This window comes from Sminthopsis crassicaudata, chromosome 4, assembly GCF_048593235.1.
Source record: "Sminthopsis crassicaudata isolate SCR6 chromosome 4, ASM4859323v1, whole genome shotgun sequence".
NCBI lineage: Eukaryota > Metazoa > Chordata > Mammalia > Dasyuromorphia > Dasyuridae > Sminthopsis > Sminthopsis crassicaudata.
In genome coordinates, this window is record NC_133620.1 from 448337855 (window position 1) to 448363122 (window position 25268).

Here is a 25268-nt window from a genome sequence, read left to right on the forward strand (position 1 = left end):
GACTTTGGACAAATCCTTAATCTTTCTGAACCAGTTTCCTCATCTCTAGAAAGAGGAGGTTGGACTTGATGGTCTCTATGCTCCAGATCCCAGGGAGAGCCTATTCTATATATTTTTGTGAGGGTGGGAAGCAAGAAATGGCCTGAGTCATTGAACATTCTATGGTAGCTTCGGGAAGAGTACTCTTTTTCCAGAGAGACAATCTCATTCTGGGATTCCCTGGCAGGCTCAGAGCATGAGATAAAAATAAACAAATAAATAAATAAATAAAAGTTAAATATTCAACTAGCCCAACCCTTCCCTTCGAGAAAGTAGAGGTAGAAGCAATGGTCAGAGGAAATGTTGTAGATCTCCCTCCCCTGGAGGCTTGTTGAGAGGTACCATGCATAGTGGAAACCACTGGACTTGGAGTCAGGAAAAATTGGGTTCAATACTAACCCATGACACTTATTAACAATGTGACCATGGGAGGCATTTAACTTACCAGACACTTGTAGTATCAACTCCAGAAGCAATAAGACATAGTGGATAGAACCAATTTTGAAGTTAAGAAGACCTAGGTACAAAGTCCATCTCATATACTGTCTGTGTGACCAAAGAGAAGTTAGTTGAGCTCCCTACGCCTCAATTTTTGTTTCTGTAATATGAAATTGGACTCAACAACCTCTAAGATTACTTACAATTCTAGTCCTATGGTCTCATGTAACTATACAACCATTGGCCATTCACTCAGAATCTCAGTATCCTCAAGCAATGCCCAGAGATTAAATCACTTAGTGGGTCAATAAAAAGTCAGTCCATAAATCCCTATTAAGTGCCAGACACAGTAATAAGTGCTGAAAGTACAAAAAGGAGAAAAAGACGATCTCAGACCTCAAGGAGTTTACAATCTAATTGGGAAAACAAACAAACAAGCAAATAGTTATGTACAAACAAGCTAAAAAGATAAATTTGGAAATAATCCACAGTGGAAAGGCTGATCTGCATTTAAGGAGGGAGGAAGTTTTTACACTAAGTTCCCTATACCAGAAGTGTCAAATTCAATTAAAAATCATATGTAAGAATCCCTATGGATTATATATTGAAGTGGTGCAATGGATAGAGCGGTTAGGGAAAACCTGAATTCACAATTCTGCCTCAGAGATTTACTAGCTATGACTGAGTCACTTCACTCTGTCATATGAGCCAGAGAAGGACATGGCAAACCATTCTACTATCTTTGCCAAGAAAACCCCAAAAGGACCACAAAGAGTCAGAGGCAACTGAAAAATGACTAAATAACAAAAATTTACAAATATTACATTTGTTTCTCTATGACTTTGTCTCTCTGTTTTTCTGTTTTGTGTTTTATTCTATTTTCATTTATTTTGCTAACAATTTCCCAATTACATTTTAATTTGGTTTTAGTTACATTCAGAAGTGTTGTGGGCCACATTTGGCTCATAGGCTTCATGTTTACGCTGCATCCCTTCCCCCCCAAAAAAGGGGAAAAACCCAACTTTTTGTGTCACTTATTGAAAAATAATTTCTCTAAAATGGGGAAAGGTGTGGGACAACTTGATTTCTGAAATTTTTTTTCCAGTTCTCTCTCTCTAATTCTATGTATATCACATTGTTTTTGTGAAGTTCTAAAGAGAGAAAGAGTGTGGAGCTCTTTGCAGCCCTTAAAATTACTGAATGTTGACTATTATCATGGTGTATAAAACCTGCTAGGTAAAGTCTTTAAAACCAACAGGAATCTCTTGTTTTAAGTTAGGAACTCAGAACAGGGACTCCTTCTGGTTACAATAGATTTCTTTGACAATCCAGTGACACCTATGATTCCATTCAAAGAATATTATTTTTAATTGCATAAAGATTAGAAAAAAACTATTAACTATTAGTGAAAATAAAGATTAAATTATTTTCTATCCAAGTTCACAGATTTATGCCAATCCTCCGGGAGGGAGGGAGAAGGAGGAAAACTATAGATCTCTTGAGCATGTGTACCCCAAGTTAAGAATTTCTCACTTAGGAGATTCTAAACAGAGTAAAGAGAATAATAATAATAATTATTATTAAAATAATAAAAGTCTTTTAAAACTTATAAAGCACATTATATGCATAACTTTGCTTGATTCTTCCCCAAAACCTACAGTTTATAATGGCTATTATTTTCCTTTTTTCACCAATGAGCATACTAGACTCAGATATTATGAGACTTGTCCAGGTTTTCTGAGACAGAAGATAATAATTTAAGTGTCCAAGTCAAGATATAGATCTAGGTTACTCTGACTTCAATGCTAGCACCTCTATCCACTTCTCCAAGCTGTAAAATGTTATCTGATCCCTGCTGGTGAAGCATTTCCATGATCAAAATACAGAAAAATCCTTTGGGTTTTAGTTTAGAGTCCCACCCATAAGATTTATTTCACTACCTCCACCACCACCCACAAGCAGGATCCTTAAGACTTTCTTATCAGTGCTCCTGTGGGCAGGCCCTAAAGAGAAGGGTAGAGGATATAAACACTTTGTTCCTCATATAGCCCTAACCCCTTAAATGTCATCCAAGATCCTGTTATCCAAGTTCAAGCCCATCACAATGAAGCAGAGAGGATGGGGGAGACCAGGGTTCTCCATGAAGCTACAAGAACTAGGAGTTATCTCACCAGCCCTACCCCAGTGTTGATATTTCTCAGACTAACACTCTATAAGCCCATTCAGCCATCCCATACTTGAACTTTGACAAAGAACTCACAGACTTCTTAAAGGGCAATTGTAAATAGTAGCTCTAGATAACAGATATCTAACCCATGCAGCCTAGATAACTTCCTGCAAGAAGCTTCTATTCAAAAGAATACTTCATTTCCTGGTCCCAAAGCCAAGTCCTGTCCTTAAAATGTTGGCAGAATTTGAAAAGAAACCTCTCCCCAAAATGAGCCAACTTCTAGTCCAGAGTACTTCTAAAATTCTCATCCGTAAGCTATCAAATGAATCCTGGAGAGCCCAGTTCAATCCAAGTGCTCTAAAGTCTTCACCCCAGACCCAAGAAAACAAAAACCCATCCATTTGGGAGTCTACCAGATCTCTCGTTCTAATCCAAGCAGTTAACCAAGGACATGATTGTAATCCTTCTCCTAAGAGAACATCTGGGTTTCCCCTAAGTAATTTAAGTTTCAAGATATGGGACCAGGCAGTATCAAATGCACATAAAAATGGGGGACACTAATCTATAAAATAAAGATCCTTGCTGGCTGCATATTTGCTTAGAAAAACACATATTAACACTATCTATATTCTATTGTATCTTTTACTTCTTATTATCCTCATTTTACAGATGAGGAAACTGAGGCTGAGTTTAAATGATTTGTCCAAAGTATCTGAGACAATAGATAATACTGTATGTGAGTCAGGATTTAGACCTGCTTTTTTCTGACTCTGATTCCAACATGGACTCCAATAGGGATACTACAAGGATTCCCATGGTCAGAAAAAAAAAAAAAAAAAAAAAAAAACCCTTTAGATGTCTGCTCTTAGAGCTCAGGATTCATTTCATCATCACCATCACCACCCACAAGCAAACTTTTTGAGATTTTCCAATCAAAGGAACTCATATGGAGAGTTCTAATGGGATAGAAGGCAGCCCAGAAGGTGCATTCATTGTTAATATTTCTCAATTACATTTTAATGTGGTCCAAGCAGGGAGATTTCTGAGTCAAGGCATTAATAGTCTAGCAAGCAGAGGGCAAACTCTGGGTCCCAGACTGTCATATGGCGTTCAGCAGTCAGGAAGCAGGGTATCCAATAAATTGCAATCTACAAAATGTACAAGTGCTTTCATGTTTATACATACACACACACACACACACACACACACACACACACACACGCATGCATGCATGTTTCCATTGCACTGGGTCCCAGACTGTTAGCAATAAAAATGAGTAAGAAGAAGAAAGACCATAGATGTCCGATTTAAGTGAATTCCTAAACTGAATGGCTTGTTACTGAATTATTGATTTTAGAGTTAGAAATGACCTTAAAGACCTTCTAGTTCAACTTTCTCATTTTACAGATGTAGAAACTGAGACCCATAATGCTTAAGTGATTTTCCCAGAGTGACCCAAGTCATAAGTGTCTGCCAAGATTTGGACTTGGGTCATCTTTCTGATTCCGAATGAATCTTTTTTTATTCTTTAGACTTTATCTATAATTCTATGCCTCATTTCTACTCTATTACTTGCTTACCAGTTAAAGTTGGTGCCTGAATTTTGGTGGTCAGAGCCTGTGTTAAGATGTTAGATCTTTCTTTACCAATATAGAAGTAAAGTGTGTGAGAGTCATGGTACATAGAAAGAATTCAAAGAGATTCTCTTTAAGCCACAAAAGAATTTATTTATGCCATTGCTGATGGGCTAACCTCTAGTCTAAAATTAGAAATAGCTCAGGGAGAGCTTTATATGCTGAAAATTTGGGGCTTAGCTAGCAGGCTAAGAACCTATAAGATTGTAAATTATAAAAGAGAGATAAGGAGTCAGAATGTCTTTTTATCCAGGTAAGGAGAAAAGATATCTTTTAACAAGGTACTGAAGGATTAAGACAAGATGGCTTTTTTGGAGAGGACGAATAAGCAATAATAGATAAGATGTTTTATTGCTCCACATTCCTCAGCTGGATTATGTAGTTTTGAATAGACCCTCAGCTTCGACCCTTCATCTCCTCCCTTTCTCTCTTTTGGGGAGAGGAAATTCTGAGGATAAGAGCTGGGGACCCATCAGAAACACCCAAATCAATGGGGAGCTGAAATCAGAAGTACATATCTTAGGAGGGGGGCCCATGAATCCACACAGCCTCTTAGGGGAAGAGTTATTGTTGGTGGGGCTCAAAAGAGAGACAGTGTATTGGAACCCTGTCTTCCCAGAATCAGCCGGAGTCAGGATAATCAAAAGTCTTTATTCTTGGTCTTTTGCGGTGGAGGTCAGGGGATTAGATCTAGCAATCTCCACACCTCCTTCCTCTCTCTACACCTTCAGGAGAATGCCTCAATTTCCTCCTCCTACTCCACCCACTCATGTCACTTCCCCTCCTTTGTCCACACCCACCGATCCAGCCAGCACCAAATAGTTGGGGAGGGTCATCCTTCAAACATGTTAATAGAGAATTGTCCAATTGGCAATTAGTCAAGTGCTCCATTATCCAAGTGCATTTGCTCAGTTCCAACCCTTTACAACAATGTCTTTTCTAAAGTTGGAAGAGATAGAGAAGCCCAATGTCATTCAGACCTGAAGAAAACACATTTATGTGTCCATGTACAGGAGAGAAGAATACAAAGAACAGGAGCTATGACATGGGGGAACAACCTGAATCTCTCCTTTGCTAGTACTGAGATTTCTGTACATTATCTATCTCTTGAATGAAGGTGGAATTCCCCAGAGAGGAGGGATGATGAATTCTCTAACAAGCTCAGGTTCTTTTTCATTTGAAGGTGGGAATGGAAGGTATTTTTGATAAAAAAATGATACCATCATTGGAATAATTCTATAGGTCCCAGGGATTGGATGAAACTAACTGAGAATCAAGATATAAAGACAATTTAGAGACATGGGTATAAGTGTTCAATGTTTTCTATTGTGTTAAGTAAACTTATCTTATGTTCTATTTGCTGTTAGTCTGAGTACTTGCCTAGGGAGGCCTTTTGGGAGAATGTAGGGAAAAAATCTGATGTTCCCAAAGGAAGTTCCCTTGCATGGAAGTTTTCTTGCATGAAAGAGATATCTTCAAGTTGAACCTGTGTCCATCCACAAGTTATAGTTCTGTTCTGAAGGTATATGTAAGCGGAGAATCGTACCAACTTCTGATACTTAAATATGTCACTTGATAAGCAAGATACTGTTGGGGAAAAAAAAAAAACAAAACCTGGAACATCCTCCATGAACACAAGCAAAGTGAAATATTCAAAGTCAGAGTAATGTTCTGGGATGACCAGCTAAAAGTGACTTTGCTATTCTCAGCAGTACAATGATTCGCTACTGTTCTAAAGGACTTATGATGAAAAATCCTATCCATATTCAGAGAAGAAATTGATTGTATCTGAATACAAATTGAATAATACTCTCTTTTTTAAACTTTATTTTTCTTAACTTTTTAAAATTGGGATGAAAGATCTATAGTTTCTTTCATAATCTGACTTTTATAGAAGTGTTTTTGCATAATTTCACATGTGGTTTCTTAATGGGAGCTGGAGGTGAGGATAAGGGAGAGAATATGGAACTCAAAAAATTTTAAATGTAAAAATGTCTTAAGTGTAACTGGGGAAAATATTAAATAAGAAAAAATTTTAAAAGATAGAAAAGGAAGGAAGAGAGGAAGGAAGGAAGAGAGAAAGGAAGGAAGAGAGGAAGGAAGGAAGAGTGAAAGGAAGGAAGGAAGGAAGGAAGGAAGGAAGGAAGGAAGGAAGGAAGGAAGGAAGGAAGGAAGGAAGGAAGGAAGGGAGAAGGAAGAGAGAAAGGAAGGAAGAGAGAAAGGAAGGAAGAGAGGAAGGGAGGGAGGGAGGGAAGAGAGAAAGAAAGGAAGGAAGGGAGGGAGGAAGGAAGGGAGGAAGGAAGGAAGGAAAGAAGGAAGGAAGGAAGGAAGGAAGGAAGGAAGGAAGGAAGGAAGGAAGGAAGGAAGGAAGGAAGGAAGGAAGGAAGGAAGGAAGGAAGGAAGGAAGGAAGGAAGGAAGGAAGGAAGGAAGATAGATAGATAGATAGATAGATAGATAGATAGATAGATAGATAGATAGATAGATAGATAAGGTCACTTGAAATCAGAGCAAAGGAATTCTCAGTGAGGTAAATACCTAGACCAGGCTGAGTTCCTTCAAGTCAATATCCCTTCAAATATAATCAGTAGTCTAGAGCCCCTATGTAAGCCATAACACTTAACCCAAAGCTATTAATTCCTAATTTCAAATGGGTAAACCTTTGTGTAGAAACAACCCCCAGAAGAGGTCATTATTTCTTCAAAATTTAGGACTGGATTTGGGATACCCCTTTGAGGTGAGAGGAACCCCAGAGAACAGTGCAACAACTTTGGGCTGTCTTGAGACAGCAAACTTTATCGTCCACATATGTATCTTTAAATAAAGCCAATTCAATCAAAGTAATCATGAATATGGTCTACTTGCTGGAACTCGGGAACCTGCTGAATACAGTAGTTCATACCAAGGGAACCTTCCCCCTCCTTAGGAATACTTTATGGTTACATTAAGACTAAACTGGAAAAATTGGTGTGTGGAAAATATGGTTTTAATAATTATGTAATGGGACATAGTTACTAAATAGCTAACAAAGCAATGTTAAGCTTGATAAAGAATCCCCGTTCTCAAATGCCTACTCTTTCTGCACCCCTGCTCTCTGTTGTCTAACTGCCAGGATGCTGGTCTAGTCCCCAAGGAATGCAATAGGAAGATCATGAGTGCAGACTCTGCAACTGATTGCATGTTATTCTGTTGTAGAAGGGCCAATACATTCTATATTTTATGCAAAATCCATGATGTGGTTCCTGCAGTGGCTCTGGCACGAAGTCTAGTTATTCTCTGAGGGCCATTTTGTCACCTATAGGTCATCTGGCAGCAATAATGGGCTGAAGCAGAGTATCATGGTGGATTGAGCATTATTTTTGGATGCAGCAAGGCCTGAGTTTGAATCCTACATTTACTCACTACAAGACTGCGATCACATGACTTAATCTACTAAATCCGTTTCTTCATCTGGAAGATGGTAATCAACAATGCCAAAAGTTGCTGAGAAATTATGAGGGATGAGGATTGAGAAAAAACCATTAGATTTGGCAAAGAATAGACCATTGGTAACCAAAGGGAGCAAATTCAGTTGGAAGCCATAACTAAGACAAGAGAGAAGAAGAATTGTAAATGGCCTTCTGGAGGAGTTTAGCCATGGAAAGGAGTAGATGTACAGAACTATTTCCTGGGAAGGGCTGGCCTAATGAAGGTTTTTGAGCATGAAGAAATGTAAGCATGTTTGTAAGCTGTCAGGAAGCTGCCAGTAGAGAGAGACTGAAGAAAGGTAAAAAAGTGGGATCATAACAGAGTGAACCTTTTGGACAAGATGAAATCTTGTTTGTTGTCTGTGAATAAGGCATTCCAGAACTCAGAAGTGGGTAATTTTAAGACAGAACATTGGAGGGGTGGGAAGAATTAGAAGGGGTAGGAATAAAGAGGTAGTCAGCGGAAAGATACAAAACAAGAGTTTAAAAATATCAGCCAAGGATTGAAAAACATTGGGATGAAAAGAATATGATGGGGTTGAAGTTTACTAACCATTACATGAATTATCATTGCTACTGGAGTTTCATAAGCAGAAGAGTGACATAATCAGAAATGCTTTAGGAATATCACAACAGCAGATGTGTGGAATAGGGATTAAAGAGGGAAGAGGCTGGAAGAAGAGAGTAATTAGTCACTACTGGAATAATCTTACTCTAAACAGTAAACCCACTCTTGTCTAAATACTCTCTCTCTCTCTCTCTCTCTCTCTCTCTCTCTCTCTCTCTCTCTCTCTCTCTCTCTCTCTCTCACACACACACACACACACACACACACACACACACACACACACCCCAAGTAGTATCCAAAGAGACACCTAAAATCTTACCTGCCTCAAGTCTATTTTATACATCCCTATCTACCCACAAAAGTGACTATAGTCCACCTTGAAGTAGGGAGTGATTATCATCAATTCACATTCCTTTTCCTTTTTGAAAAATTCATTCTATTGCACTTGTTCCAACAAAAGAACTTTCCTACAGCCATTAATTCTAGACTATTTGCTCTACTTTAATGGTGAGAAGTGGGGAAAAGGGATTTAGTATAGAGAAAAACAGATTGATTTGAAGTTAAAGAATCTATTATTCCTGGGGGGGAGGAGGGGAAAAATTAGAACAAAAGGTTTGGCAATTGTCAATGTTATAAAATTATCCATGCATATATCTGGTAAATAAAAACTATTAAATAAAAAAGAATCTATGTTCCATTCCTAACTCTGCTGTTTTGTACATATATACTCAATCTTAGAAAATCCACTTCCTCTCGCTCACCTCTGTTTCCTTACTGTGAAATGATGGAATTTTAGTGCTGAAAGGGAAATAAACTAGTAGTCATCTAGTCCAGAGATTCTTAAACATTTTCTACTGGCAACCCCTTTTCACCCAGAGAAATTTTTATTTAGAGGTTTATGAAATTTTATGGAGAGGTATATGAAATAGGTATCTAAATCAAACATTTACTAATAATAAATTATTAAGTTACTGAACAAATTATATATATATATACATATAAATCAAACATTTACTAATAATAAATTATTGTTACTGAACAAATTTTATATATATATAACAAACTATAATTTCATGACCGCCCCCCCCCCTCCACATTCAGACCCTATGTGGGCTTGCAGACCATAGTCTAAAAACCTGGAATTTAAGTCAATCCCTTCATTTTGGAATAGAAAAACAAACCCAGAAAGGTAAAGTAATTTCCCAAGATCACAAATAGTGTCATAAATCAGGTCCTGGAAGGGATCTTAGAAGTCATGTTATCCAGCCCCTCCCTCCGTTTTCCAGTGGGATACTGAGACTCAGAGAGTGAAGCAAGTTGCCAAAGAAGACAGGTAGAAAATGATCTAACCCTAAGCCCTCTAATTCTGAGGTCCTTTCTGTTTATAAATCTACAGCTACAATAATCTCTCTCAAAAAGCTGCCAGCAAATGGTTAATTTCTAGGCAATTCCATGTAGGGAGCTCTGGAAGCATCTTAGGGCCATTCTGAATTCTACCCCACATCACACCAGCTCAGGGAAAGTGAATTTTTAGAATGGCCACTAGATGTCAGTAGCACTTTTTAGGGGAAGGGTCCTATTCACTTCATTAGGGGCCCCAAAGAGCAAACTCTATAGTAATAAAGTTTTCAGTTTCTTATAGATCAAATTTGTTCTAAAAACTAATAATTTGTTTTACGATACTGTGCCTTTGTGGGTACACTTGAGAAAGGGACAGCATTTCCATTTCCATTCTGTAGCATTTTGGGGTTCAGCTGGTACAACAGAAAGAACACTGACTCTGCAGCCAGAGGTGGTTGTTGTTCAGTCATGTTCGACTTTCTGTGATCCCATTTAAGGTATTCTTAGCAGAGACACTGGAATGATTTGCCTTTTCTTTCCCCAGCTTATTTTACAGATGAGGAAACTGAGGCAGGATCAAGTGATTTGCCCAAATTCACATAGACCAGATTTATACTCGGGAAGATAAGTCTCTGGAGTCACCTCTCTATCTATTATGCCACTTAGCTGCCTAGAGTCAAGGGGCCTGGAATCAAATCCCATCTTTAACACTTAAAATTTATGTGGATCTGAACAAATCTTTAGCCTCTCTTCTGTAAAATAAAAATGTTGGGCTAGATGATCACTGCGTTCCTTCCCCATACTAGATCCCATAATTTCTCTCCTTATGCAGTTCCATCACATACTGGGATTAATAATTAGAGTAGACTATATATCAAACGAAAAACTAAATAATCTATCAATTGTTGAATCTGCCAAATTACTCTTACTGATTACTGATACAGTACCATGAGACCTCAAGCAAATCACAAAATAATATAGAATTTTGAGAGGTGAAAGGGACCTCAGAGGCTCTCTACTCTAACCCATACCCAAAAAGAATCTGCCTTTATAATACACTTGACAAATGGTCATTTATTCACTGCTTGAAAACCTTATATGAAGGAAAACTCTTCAACTCAAGGCTCAGGCCATTTCCTTTGGGATGACTTTAATCTTTCTTCTATTTTTTCCCCCAATTATCAATCTTTTCTTTTTCAAATCCCTCCCACACTCAGAAACACAGAGGCTAGATAGATATACTGAGACAAAGAAAAATAAAGAACCCCTGTATCATACTATTTATATGTATATATACATACACACACGTGTGTGTGTGGATGTGGGTATGGGTGTGTATAGTCAACCAAAACAGATTCGTCCATCATCTCTCTTTTACAAGTTGTACAGCATTCTTTATTAGTCCTATGGAAGCATGGTTAATTGGAGTTAAGTATTTCAGAGTTGTTCATTGTCTATAATATCAGTATTGTAGTATAAATGGTTCTCATGGTTTTGTTCACTTCACTCTGCATTAGTTTTTTCACATCTACCCAGATTTCTATTATTGATTAGAGAAATGCAAACTAAGACAACTTTGAGATACCACTACACAGCTCTCAGATTGGCTAAAATGACAGGAAAAGATGATGAATATTGGAGGAGGTGTGGGAAAACTGGGACACTGATACATTGTTGGTGGAATTATGAATTCCATTTAACTATTCTGGAGAGCAATTTGGAATTATGCCCAAAGATCTATCATACTGTGCATACCCTCTGATCTAGCAGTGTTTCTACTGGGCTTATATCCCAAAAAGATCTTAAAGGAGGGAAAGGGATCCATATGTGCAAAAATGTTTGTGGCAGCTCTTTTTGTAGTGACAAGAAACAGAAACTGAATGGATGCCCATCAATTGGAGAATGACTGAATAAGTTATGGGAAATTAATGTAATGGAATATTATTGTTATATAAGAAACAATCAGCGGGATGATTTCAGAGAGACTGACATGAACTGATGCTAAGTGAAATGAGCCAAACCAGAAGATCATTATACACAGCGACAGCAAGATTATATGATGATCAATTCTGATGGATGATCTCTTCCACAATGAGATGATTCAGACCAGTTCCAATGATTTCATGATGGAGAGCCATCTACACCCAGAGAGAGGACATTAGGAACTGACTGTGGAGCATAGTATTTTAACTCTTTTTGTTGTTCGCTTGCATTTTGTTTTCCCTCATTTTTTCCTCTTTTGATCTGATTTTTCTTGTACAGCATGATATTTGTGGAAATATGTATAGAGGAATTGCACATGTTTAACATATTGGATCACTTGTCAATGGGTGAGGAGAAGGAAGGAAAAAAAATTAGAACACAAGTTTTAGTAGGGGTGAATCTATAAATATATCCATGTATATGTTTTGAAAATAAAAAATTTTAATTTAAAAAAATTAAAAGCTAAAAAAAGCTTTGTCTACCCAGATTCTCTAAAACTATCTCCCTCATTATTTCTTACAGTTCAATACTATTGTTACATGTATATAACATAATTTGTTCATCAATTCCCTCAAACAATTAGCATCTCCTTATCTCCAAAAATCTCCAGATCATTATTATTGTTATTGTTCTTCAGTTGTTTTAATCATGTCTATTTGTGACCCCATTTGGCGTTTTCTTGGCAAAGATTGTAGTGTTTTGCTATTTCCTTCTCCAGCTCATTTTTACAGATGAGGAAACTGTTAAAAGACAGGGTTAAGAGACCTGCCCAAGGTCACAGTGCTGTCTGAGGCCAGATTTGAACTGAAAGATGATTCTTCCCGACTTCAGTTTCAGCCCTCTATCCTCTGTGCCACCTAAATATCCCACTAATTATTAGAGAAATGCAAACCAACTCTGAGGCTTCCGATCATATTGACAAAACTGATTTTAAAAAAAAAGTGACAAATATTGGATGGTGCTGGGGGAAAAACAGATATTTGATGTACTATTAATATGGCCATTCTAGGAAGCAAAGTATAATATCCCCAAAGATAACTTAACTATCCATGTCATTTAACCCAGCTATACCACGAGATCTAAACCCCAAAAAGATCAAAGAAGAAAATGTGTACGAAATGTTTATCACAAATTTTTTGTAATAAAAAGAACCAGCTCTACTCTTTATAAGCTTTTCCCTCACATCAAGCCCCACCCCCACCCCCATAATCTTCTCTAGGCTAATCTTCCTCATTGGATCCCTTTCTCTCGTTGTCATGGATTCAAGGTCTTTCACTATCCCAGTTGCCCCTTTCTAGATATCCTCCAGCTTATTAATGTCTAATCGACCAAGCGTGGTCCCCAAAACCAAGCACGATGTTTCAGATATTATCAGATCAGGGCAAAGTGTAGCTGGGCTATTACCCTTTTAATATAGGGAATCTCTGCATCTCTTAACATAGCCCAAGATCAAGTTAACTTGATTTACTGCCATGTCACACTGTTGACATGTGGAGGGAGCTTGATTTTTTTTTTTTTAAACCCGAGTTAAGTGAGGGGGAAGGATGACTTGCCCAAGATAACAGCCAATATATGGCAGAAATACAATTTGACTGCCAAGTCCAGTGATCCACCAAGAGGTAGTATCTCCAATTTAGAGAGAGGTTTAAAGGTTACAAAGCCTTTTTATTCATCCTATAAATTAGGTAATGCAACATCGTTTCCATTTTACAGATGAGAAAGCTGAGACTTAGAGATTAAGTGATTTACTAGGTGCAATTACCTAGTATCTGTTGGAGTCAAGATTTAAACTTAGGTCTCTTCTGATAGCTTCAGGGTTGGAAGGAACCTCAGGAACTTGTTAGTCCAATAAACTTTTTTTTTTTTTTTTTTTTTTTTTTACTGAAGCTCATTGAGGTTGTGATTTATCCAGGGTCACACATATAAGTATCAGGAGACAAAATTTGAACCCACATCCTCCAACTTTAGATTCTGTGTTCTATCCCTTATATTATATTTCATAACTCAAGTCATTCCTGGATCTTTGTTTTTTTTATAAATACTTTATTGATAACTTTATCCAAAATGATGCAATTCCATTTCCAAGTAGCTGTTAGAGCAGAAGCCTTATGTGCATCCCTCCAAGAGCACCAGCCTCAATGCCTCGATCACTTCTCTGATGGTGATGACTTGCCTGTGGTTAAAGAAGGACAGCCTGACTGCCTCCAAGATGGCCTGATCAAACAGCCAGTTAGGCAGTGACCACAGGATTTCCAGCACCCAGCTGTAGCCACTGAAATCTTGATGAACCTGTGAAGAAAATCAAGATGGAGCCCTCAAGGTCAAGTTTGTCAACTTAAGGAATCTTGATTTGTTTGCTTCCAGAAATAGAGTCTGTGGGATTATTGGACCGGAGATCTACAGGCAAAAGGAACCCAGAGGCCATCTAGAACAATTCACTTACTTTACTGATGAGGAAACTGAGGTCTGAGGTTGTGACTCACCCAAGATCACACAGGCAGTGTCATAGGCAAGACTTGAACCCAACTCCTCACAATCCAGGGTTGGCCAGTATTCTTTGTACTCTACTACACCTCCCATCCTCTAGGTCTTAATAGAAAGTCTTCAAAGGTTGCTGTAACTTGGTGCAGTGGATAGAGGACCAGTCCTGAAGTCAAGAGGACCCCATTTGAATTTTACCTCAGACACTTAACACTAAACGTGGGACTGTGGGCAAGTCACTTAACCCCAATTGCCTCATCAAAAAATTATGATAATTATGACTAAAAAGGAAAATAAATACAATTCTGGTTGTATCAAGTTACCCCCTCCTGAAGGAAGCATAGAAATTCAGGTGGGAGAGGAAAGGAGAAAGCAAATCAAAAGCAAGTAAAGATATGAATCTTTCATTCCCCTCCCAACAAAGTTCTATTAGAATATTTAAACTTGGGGCAGCTAGGTATCTCAGTAGATAGAACACCAGCCCTGAAGTCAGGAGGAGCAGAGTTCAAATCTGGCCTCATTCACTTAACACTTCTTGCTGTGTGACCCTGGGCAAGTCACTTATCCCCAATTGCCTTAAGTGGGAAAAAAAACCAAACTTTTTGCTGATTGCTAGGGAAAAAATGTTATGGAGAACAGAGAAAAAGCCCAAGCATTATGAATAAATGTTTTAAAATTTTTGTTTTTTTTTTTCTGGCTTCAGTTTCCTTCTCTGTTATATGGGGGATTGGACTAAATGGCCTTGGAGGTCACTTCCAGCTCTAATGCTATGATCCTATGTGTGACCTTGGATAAGTCACTTCTCTATGAGCCTCAGTTTCCTCCTCTGCAAAAATAAGAATAGGGGAGGGAAAGTGGATTAGAATTGCCTCTCAAATCCCTTCTAGCTCTACAACTATAATCCCTTGATTCATCAGAGACAGCTGGTAGCCCGAAGTCAAATATAGCCTCAGCCTGTAAGATCTAGCCAAGTCAAATTCCATTTGCCTCAGTTTCTTACTGTATAAAATGGGCATAATTATAGCATCTCCCTCCTAGAGTTATTGAAAACTCAAATGAGACAATATCCAAGTCAAATTTTGTTTGCCTCAGTTTCCAACTCTATAAAATGGGCATAATTATAGCATCTCCCTCCTAAGAGTATTGGAAAGATCAAATGAGATACTTGTAAAATAAAATAAAATTTTTAAAGCACTTAACATAGTTCCTGACCCATAGTGGATTTTATAGAAATACTACCCCCATTCCTTTCTAATTCCAATTAAATCAAATAGAAAAAACAAATAGGGTTTGGTTTCCAAAATCTTTGCACATTACTTTTCAAGATGATTTGAAGGGAGGAAAAATACTGAGAAATGTTTGCATCTGGAATTAGTCACTTTCAAGGAAAGGGATTCCAATCCATTCTGATCTCCCATTTGTCTTTCAAGCTGCCCTTCCAACCCAAGCAGCCCCAACTCACTTGCTTTAGGATTTTAGCAATGTAACTGGAATAAAACTCTTTCTTCTTCAGAGGGATTGTCTTCATACATGCATGTCTTTTCCCAGCGCTGATGAAGCCTCTCTTAACTGTAGCTGCTATCCTTGGAATTTTCACCCCTGTTCCTATTAAGAAAGTCAAGTTTGAGGAGCATCAAGGTGGTGAAATGGAATAGAGCACCAGCCCTCAAGTCAGGAGGACGGGAGTTCAAATCTACCCTCAGATACTTAATACTTCCTAGCTGTGTGACCTTGGGCAAGTCACTTAACCCCAATTTCGAAGAAGAAGGAGGAAGGAAGAAGAAAAGAAAAAAAGAAAGTCAAGTTTGGAGGTGATGGGATGGAGGGAGGGGAGCGATATATTGAGTCTACCTCATAGAAGGTGTTGGAAATGCTGCTATTATTACCCAGCTACAAATCATAAGAGCCAGATAGTGTAAGAGAAGCAATCCTCCTGGTGAGGTTTTGAAGTAATCATTAAATAGCTGTTGGTTCTGAGGTTACAACCTGGATGGAAAGAGCACCAGACTGAGTGGTAGAAACCCTGGATTCAATGCCGATTCCATTTAACTACCTATATGATTGCCCATGAGTCATTTCACCTCTCTTGGACTGGGAGTATTCACTTCTGAAAATCCTATTGTTGTAAACCCAGCATCTCTGAAAAATATTAGTCCCAGAAATGGGAATCCCTTTTAATCCTTAAAGCAAGTCAAACTCCACATTTGGAGCAGCCGCTTTACCTGGACTAGTCTCTATTGACAACTATTCTTCCCAGTATCCATTTGATCTTTTCTCATCTATTCTTTTCTCCCTCAGTCACCAAATAAATCATCCCATTTCCCAGAGAACCAAAAACAATATCAAGAGGATAGAGGGTTAGAGAGAAACAAAAATAATAATTACCCTCCATGATAAAAAGCCTTTACTCAAAAAGAAAAAAATCAAAAACTCCAACACAGCTCAAACATGGCCTGAAAATGTTTGTGCCTGAGAAAAGATAATCCCAGGTTTATATGAGATAAATCAAGAGGGGGGGGGGAACCTCTAATTAGGTCATAATTGACTGCAGCTGCTCCCCACCTTCTCCAAGGTTCTAAATTAATATCAGGTGGAGAAAATGTGCCCTGTTATCATTCATATCAAACCTAAGAGAGTTATCAAAGTCCTAAGAGCAATAATAGACACTATTTCCCCACCCTACCCCACCCCTCTCTTCTTATCACTCTACTTGAATCCCAAGTGGTTAAAGTACTTGGTCACCTACCTTCCTCCTTTCCTGGATCTGGAGAAGGGGGGAAAGGAGAAAGAGAGGGAGAGGGAGAGAAAAAGGGAGAGGAAGAAGAAAAGAGGAAAAGAGAGAAGGAGAGAGGGAGAGAGAGGGAGGGAAAGAGAAGGGGAGGAAGAAAGGAAGAGAGAAACAGAGAGAAGAAAGAGAGAGACAGAAAGAGAGAGAGAGAGAGAGAGAGAGAGAGAGAGAGAGAGAGAGAGAGAGAGAGAGAGAAAGAAAGAAAGAAAGAAAGAAAGAAAGAAAGAAAGAAAGAAAGAAAGAAAGAAAGAAAGAAAGAAAGAAAGAAAGAAAGAAAGAAAGAAAGAAAGAAAGAAAGAAAGAGAAGGAAGAAAGAAGGAGAAGGAAGGAAAGGGAGGGAAAAGGAGGGGAAGAAAGAGAGTTGGGTATACACACATGTGAGTGTATGTATGTAGTTGTGTATGTGTATTCTTTTTTTAATTTTTTTAATTTTATAATTATAACTTTTTTGACAGTACATAATCATAAGTAATTTTTTTATAACATTATCCCTTGCACTCACTTCTGTTCTGATTTTTCCCCTCTTTCCCTCCACCCCCTCCTCTAGATGACAGGCAGTCTTATACATGTTAAATGTGTTATAGTATATCCTAGATACAATATATGTGTGCAGAACCGAATTTCTTGTTGCACAGGAAGAATTGCATTCAGAAGGTAAAAATAACCTGGGAAGAAAAATAAAAGTGCAAACAGTTTTGTGTATTCTTTTTTAATCAAGAACTGTGATTTCATAGGTGTGAGGCATTTCCAGTGGGGAACTTCCCACCACCACAACTAATCTGCAGTGTACAGCATTAGAATGTATGGTAGAGCGTAGAGGTATGGCTGCACTAAGAGATTGCCCAGGGTCATACAACTGGGCCTCTGTTTCCTCATCTGTAAAATGAAGAGGTTAAACAAGATGATTTCTAAGGTCTATTCTAGCAAGAATTCTAGGATCCTTTTAAATCCTGTTCACTTTGAGAGCTACCTCTTCCCTTACCAAGCTCCCTGTGTGAACTTGGGCAAGGCACTGTTAGGTTCTTACTAAATGGTTAAGTCAGTACTTGGCAATTCTCTAGCTCAGAGTTCACACCTTTAGTTCAAACCTTTAAAAGGAGTTTACACCTTTAAAAAAGGACCAAGTTCATTAGTTGTAGGTGTTCCCACAAGCCTCTTTGAGTTCCCACAAGCCCATTCTCTGGGAGGATAAAAAGAGGCAACATTGAGTCTGAAGAACAGTCTAGACTGGGAGATTGAGTTTGGATGGCAGTCTAGATTGGGCAGTCTGGATTGAGTCAAAGAGAAGGCGTCCCGTGGATTCGCAAGTCCAGCAATCCCACACTTTTGGAGGGGAAGGCTCCAGAAGAAACCTGCTCACAAAGGAAAAGATTAAACAGAAAAGAAACCTCCTCCCAGAGAAAGATTACAATTGAGAGACAAACAGAACATTACAAGGCACCTAAAACCTCTGGACCTCATTCCACTGCTACAAAATGAGAGGATTGAATTGGAGTCACCTGGGAGGGCTTTTCCAAACCTAAACCCCTGAGATTAGCCATAGAATTTGAATTCAAACCCAAACTTGAAACTCCACACCACTCTATGCCTGTGCTCTCCTTTCATTGGCTCCTAAATCCAATTCAGAAGCCACTCCAGTAGGAAGCCTTTTCTGATTAATCCTGCCAAACCACTCACCATTTGATTTGACATCTATTTGGCCCTAAAGGGCTCAGTTGGTACCTTATCATTTGGCAGAGATAGTGGACTTCTTGACTGTGTTCTTAAAATCTGTACCTGTGGTTGTGAATGTTCATTGTGTATGTTTGTGAGTGCGTGGATATGTCTGCATGAATGATTTCATGTGTATATATTCATATATAGGCGTATGCATGTGTGTATATATGCATGTGTGCATATAGATAAATGCATGTATATGTATGTATACACATGTGTACGTGTATATATGGTAGGTAGATACACAAATATGCGTATATGTGTGCATATTTGTACAAGTACATGTGTTCCAAAATGAAGTTTATGGATTGCCTTCTCAACTAGATTGTGGTTCCTTCGGAGCAGGGATGTGCTATGATTTCTATTACCATGAGGTCAAAGATCCTAGATTTAGAGCTGAAAAGGAGTCATGTAATTCAACTTCCACCCCCAATTTTGCAGATAAGGAAATATCATATAGTTTTTAAGTATCTGAGGCTAGATCTAAAATCAGTTCTTCCTGACCTGATCACTCAGACACTAATTGCCTGATGATCTTACTGATTTACAGAAGTACAGAGAGTTCATACACCAGCAGCTCCCTATACCAAGGAAATAACAGCTTTGGACCAAAAATGAAATTCTACTTCATCCTAAGTAAAGAATTGCTTCCATTTCCCTAAAAAGTGAGATGTCAAAAATGTACTATGCCTGGTGAGCTGGGGATGGAAGTGGTCATAAGCTAGCAAGTACCACATGTGCAAAAAAGCAGCCCTTTTTGTGGCAGCAAGAAACAGAAACTGAGTGAATGTCCATCAGTTGGGGAATGGCTGAACAAGTTATGATTTATTAATATTATAGAATATTATTTTTCTATAAGAAATGACCTGCAGGATGATTTCAGAGAGGCCTGGAGAGACTTACAGGAACTGATGCTAAGTGAAATGAGTAGAATCAAAAGAATATTGTACACAGCAGCAAGATCAACTTGTGATGATCAACTGTGATAAACTTGACTTTTTTCCACAATGAGGTGATTCAGGCCAATTTCAATAGACTTGTGATGGAGAGAACCATCTGCATCCAGAGAGAGGCTATGGGGACTGAGTGTGCATCACAACATAGTTTCTTCACCTTTTTTGTTGTTGTTTGCTTGCATTTTGTTTTCTTTCTTCTTTTTTTTTTTCTTTTTGATCTGATTTTTCCTGTACAGAATCATAAATGTAGAAATATGTATAGAAGAATTGTACCTATTCAATATATATTAGATTGCTTAACTGTCTGGGGGAGAATGGAGGGAGAAAAATTTGGAACATAAGGTTTTGCAAGGGTGAATGTTGAAAACCATCTTTGCATATATTTTGAAAATAAAAAGCTATTATTTAAAAGAAGGAGGAGGAGGAGGACAAGGAAGAGGAGAAAGGAGGAGAAGGAGAAGAAGGAAGAGGAGGAGGAGGAGGAGGACAAGGAAGAGGAGAAAGGAGGAGAAGGAGAAGAAGGAAGAGGAGGAGGAGGAGGAGAAGGAGAAGGAGAAAAAGAAAAAAAAGAAGAAGAAGAGGAGGAGGAAGAGGAGAAGAAGGAGAAGGAGAAGGAGATGATGATGATGGTAAGCTCCTTGGAGCAAGGGCTGGCTATGTATTGAGGAGAGAGGAGATTCACATTGTTTCATTTCTGTAGCACCCAATTAATGGAAAATGGGGCAAGGATTTATGCTTCAGTATAGGAAATAAAACACTCCTTTGTGGTTTTGAAAGTGTTTATTAACCTAGGAACTCATTCTAGCAAGAATGTAAAATAATTCTTTCCCGCATTTAGAAAAGAGAGGGAATAGACAAGTGAAACTTCAAGGAAACCAAGGAAGTCAATTGTTGGAATAGAAGAGGAAGAGCAACCCATGTTTATTATCCCCACCCCTTTCAAAGGTCAATCTTCTTAGACATGCCCTATCTTGCCAGGAGACCCTTGTCTACCCCCAAAACTTATTGTTTCCTTATTCCATAGTTACACCTGAATCTTACCAGAGGAAGTATGGTACTCATCTTGAAGTTTCAGTCACTCAGTATCAGGCCCAGATCTCCATTTGAATGAAGATCACTTTAAAGGCTTGAAAGAATTTGGAATTTCCTCAAAAGGGTCGACACCCCAAAAAAATCAGTGGGGGGTGATTTGCCTCAGAAAAGCTCCCTTTCAGAACCTATGGAGCCTGGGAGACCAGGAATCAAAGGGGCAGAGTGATTATTTTACAGATTAAAAGGGACACACAGTTCCCCCCCACACCCTGCCATCACTGACTTTTTCCTCTTTTTTTTTTTCTCTCTTTATCTGATTCTGTCTCTCTGTTTCTTTCTCTCTTTTTCTCTCTGGATGATCTGGGTTCAAAGCCCAATTCAATTTCTTATTATCTGTGTGATCTTGGACTACTCACTTACTATCTCAGGAATTTATATTTCTGATCTGGGCTAGTCTAGACCAGTAGCATCAAATTCAAGTAGAAACAAAGGTCACTAAATTGTATGAAAAGGATTACAGAGGGAGTCATATTGTCCGTGCTGTTCTTGTTCAATTGTTTGCTGTATGACAGTTGTTTTCTATATGATTCTTCGGGACCTTATTTGGGGTTTTCTTGGCAGAGACACTGGGGTGGTTTGCAATTTCTTTCTTTAGCTCATTTTCCAGATGAGGAAACTAAGGCAAACAGGGTTAAGTTACTTGTTCACATCTAGTAAATATCTGAAACCAGATTTGAACTCAGGAAATGAGTGTTCTTGACTCCATTCCCAGCATAGTATGTATCCATCTGCCACTCAGCTACCCTGAGAATATACTTCTAGCCTCTTTTCCATTAGCACATCATCTCTTAAATATAACATTCCTACCTTTGTGACACATGTAATTTAGTATGGGGATATGTCACCTATGTTGATAATTGTTATACAAAAAAAATACATAATAAATGTAATAGAGAGGTAAAAAATAGTTCTATGTGAGCACTGTGAGGCAGGAAAGGCTATTACTCCTTGGACAGCTCAGAGAGGAGGTGATATTTGAGTTGCTCTGCAAAAGCCGGAGTTTAGGGTAAAACAAAGGGGGATACTATTCTTGATCTTGGGAATAGTTGGATGATGGTTGGTCTTTTAAGGGGTCACAAGTCTTCCAGGTTGGCTAGAGCATGGAGAACATACGGGAGAATAGTATGAGCTAAAGCTGGACATATAGGAGAAATAGGGTCTCTTGAAGTTGTCAGGGCTGTGAATGTCAGGCAAAATTGTATTCAGTTGGGAATAATTTTTGAGCAGTGTATCAGTATGACCTGATCACTATAGGAGAAAGTGGGAGAAGGGAAGAGAATGGAGAAGGGAAGCCAAGTGAGCTTCTGAGTGTGTAGAATGGCAAAAGGAGAGATAATGAGAGATAATCTTCAACGTCTCTTGGAGGCCACAATTATAGTGCACCTGAGTTACTGTTTAGCCCTGTCTCTTTAATACAAGGTTCTGATTCATTTCTCAGATTAAAAAGTAGATATCATGGGCCCTGAGTGCAGATTTAAAGTTAAACAGGATTTAGAGGTCATCCACACCACAGATGTCAAAGTACACATAAGCCTTCAGCATTTCCAATTGTGGCCAAATTAAAATGTAATTGGGAAATATTTAACAACAAATGAAAATATGATAGAATGTTTATAATACTAATATATGATTTCCTAAGTCAATATGGGATACTAGATGACCCAGTGGATGAAGGTGGGGTAGGGATGGGGCTGGACTCAGGAAGACCTGAGTTCAAATGTGACCTCAGATACTTACTGTGTGATACTGAACAAGAATCTTAACTCTGCATCAGTTTTCTCATTTGTAAAATGATCTAGAGAAGGAAATAGCAAATTACTCTGATATCTTTCCTAAGAAAACCCCAAATGGACATGATCAAAATAACTGAACATCAATATCATATACCTAATCTACTTCACTGATCCATAACACTATTTCTTAGGCAGTACGAAATTATTTTAATAATTGCTACTTTGTCTTGGCAATTACTACTTTGTAATATAATTTGAAATCTGGAACTGCTAGGTTACTTTCCTTAACATTTTTTTTCATTGATTCCCTTGAAAATCTTGACTTTTTATTCTTCCCAGAAACCAATGCTCAGCTTACCCATAAGCAATTATTCTTTCTCCAGTTGTTTGAATCTGTCTTTAATTGTTTGAAAGATGTTTTATAATTGTGTTCATGTGATCCTTGGGTTTGTCTTGGAAAGTAGACTTTCAAGTATTTTACATTGTCTGCAATTGTTTTAAATGGATTTTTTTTTTTTTATCTCTTCCTACTGGATTTTGTTGGAATATATAGAATTGCTAATGATTTTTACGTGGGATTATTTTATATCCTGCAGCTATACCAAAGTGGCTAATTGTTTCAACTAGTTTTTTTAGTTGATTCTCTAGGATCTTCTAAATGTATCATCAAATTATCTGCAAAGAGTGATATTTTTGTTTCCTTATTGCCTATTTTTATTCCTTCAATTTCTTTTTCTTTTCTTATTGATGTAGCTATAATTTCTAGTATGATATGGAATAATATTGGTGATAATGGACATCCTTGTTTCACTCCTAGTCTTATTAGAAAGGCTTCAAGTTTCTCTCCATTATGAACAATATTTGCTCTTGGTTTTAGATGGATACTATTTATCATTTTAAGAATACCTTGGAGCAATTAAGTAGCACAGTAAATAGAATACTAACCCTGGAGTCAGAAGAACTTGAGGTAAAATATGGCTTCAGAGACTTAACACTTACTAGTTATATGACTCTAGGCAAGTCTAACTACCTCACCTACACACACAAAAGGATCAATTGATTTCTTTGCTTTTTACTGTTTTTAATAGTTACAGGAAGTATATTTTGTCAAAAGCTTTTTTATCTATTAATATGATTACACAATTTTTGTTATTGTTATTGATATGGTCAATTATATTGATAATTTTCCTACTATTGAACTAGCTTTGCATTCTTGGTATAAATCCCATAGTGTCATAGTATATGATCTTTATCTCAGTATATGATCTTTGTGACACATTTATGCAATCTCCTTACTGGTATTTTATTTTAAGTTTTACATAAATACTAATTTAAAATATTGATCTGTAATTTTTTCTATTTTTTGCTTTTCCTGTTATCAAATTCATATTTGAATCATAAAAAGAATTTAGTAGAACTCTTTACCTTTTTTTTTCAAATAGTTTATATACTACTAAGATTAATTATTCCTTAAAGATTTAATAGTATTCATTTATGAATCTATCTTGTCCTGGAGATTTTTTCTTAGAGAGCTAGCTCATTGATAGTTTGTTCAAAATCTTTTTTTCAAAATAGGGTTATTTCAGCATTCCATTTTGTTGCATGTTAATCTGGTCAGTTTTTATTTTGTAAATACTCATCCATTTCATTTGGAGTATAAGTTTTACTGGCATATAGTTGTTTTAATTTCAAATTCATTGGTGGTACATCTTTTCATTTTTGATAATAGTAATTTGGTTTTATCCTTTATTTTTTTAAATCAAATTAACCAATGATTTATCTATTTTTGTTTTATTGTGGTTTTATTGTTTTATTGTGTGATTAGTGAAGTCTTTCAATTTCTATTTTATCCCTTTGTTCTAGGATATTAGCAGTCTTCCTTGATAATTTCTTGAAATATAGTGTCTAAGTTCTTTCTTTAATCATGACTTTTAATAATTCTTCAATTTTCCCTTCTCTTTTGCCATGTCACCTTTCTGTTCCTGGCTTGAGAGCCTCCTGAAACTGCTACTGCTGATGGTTACCACCACAGAATCCTCACTGGTGTTTAACACTCTAGGGCTCCAGATTAGTCTCTTACCTCATGTCATAAATTTCTCTTTCTGACCTTTTATATTGTCTTGAAATGGAAATTTTTTTCATTGACTTTTGGTTACCTCTGCTACTGCAGAGTTCAATTTGAGGCATTATCTTAAAACTGTTTGGAGAAAAATATTGGGGTAGCTCAGTTGAGTGTTTTCTTTGCTCTTCCATCTCTTCAGGAGCATTTTTCCCCTAACAATCACCAAGCAAAGACATTGCTGGAGCATCTAAAGCACATTTATATGGATGCTCACTTTAATGATGAAAGCTTAGACCAAAATATAATGGAATATTATTAGAAATGATGACTTGGAGAATCAGAGGAAAATGGGAGGGTTTGGATGAACTAATGCAGACCAAAGTGAGCAGATTGACAACAATTTTGTCAATGACTACAAAAATCAAAAAGAAAGCAACATAATTTTGAGCAATACAGTAGCATATCTCAATTTCTTGGCCTCATAAAATCATACCACAGATTTAGAGTTTGAATATACCTTAGAATCCATCTGGTACAATCCCTTCATTTTAAGGATTAGAAAATAGGCTCAGAAGGTCAAAGAGATTTTTCTAGGGTCATATAGATGATAATCCACAAAACAGGATGAAAATTCAGGTCCTCCAATATTCTTTCCACTATTATCCTGACATCACTATTTGTCAATTGCGAAAACATCTTTTTAAAATTTTATTTTATTTTTAACAATAGCTTTTAATTTCCAAAATGCATGCAAAGATAGTTTTCAACATTCACCCTTGCTCAACCCTATGTTCCAAGTTTT

At 37.5% G+C, this 25268-nt stretch overlaps 1 protein-coding gene across 1 annotated transcript; it reads right to left on the minus strand.

Annotated features, from left to right (window-relative positions):
* Positions 1–13660: 13660 nt before the first annotated feature.
* On the minus strand, positions 13661–16584 carry H2BN1 (H2B.N variant histone 1). Its single transcript, XM_074265562.1, has 3 exons — positions 16505–16584; positions 15582–15724; positions 13661–13927 (listed from the first exon to the last, which is right to left on the minus strand). The coding sequence occupies exons 1-3, from the start codon at positions 16509–16511 to the stop codon at positions 13745–13747; spliced, it is 333 nt and encodes a 110-aa protein (XP_074121663.1). The 5' UTR covers positions 16512–16584; the 3' UTR covers positions 13661–13744.
* Between the last annotated feature and the right edge of the window lie 8684 nt (positions 16585–25268).

Coding starts and splice junctions, on each gene's coding strand:
- H2BN1 (XM_074265562.1), bottom strand. Junction 13,928..15,581: donor TTGCTAAAATCCTAAAGCAA/GTGAGTTGGGGC, acceptor TTTTCTTCACAG/GTTCATCAAGATTTCAGTGG.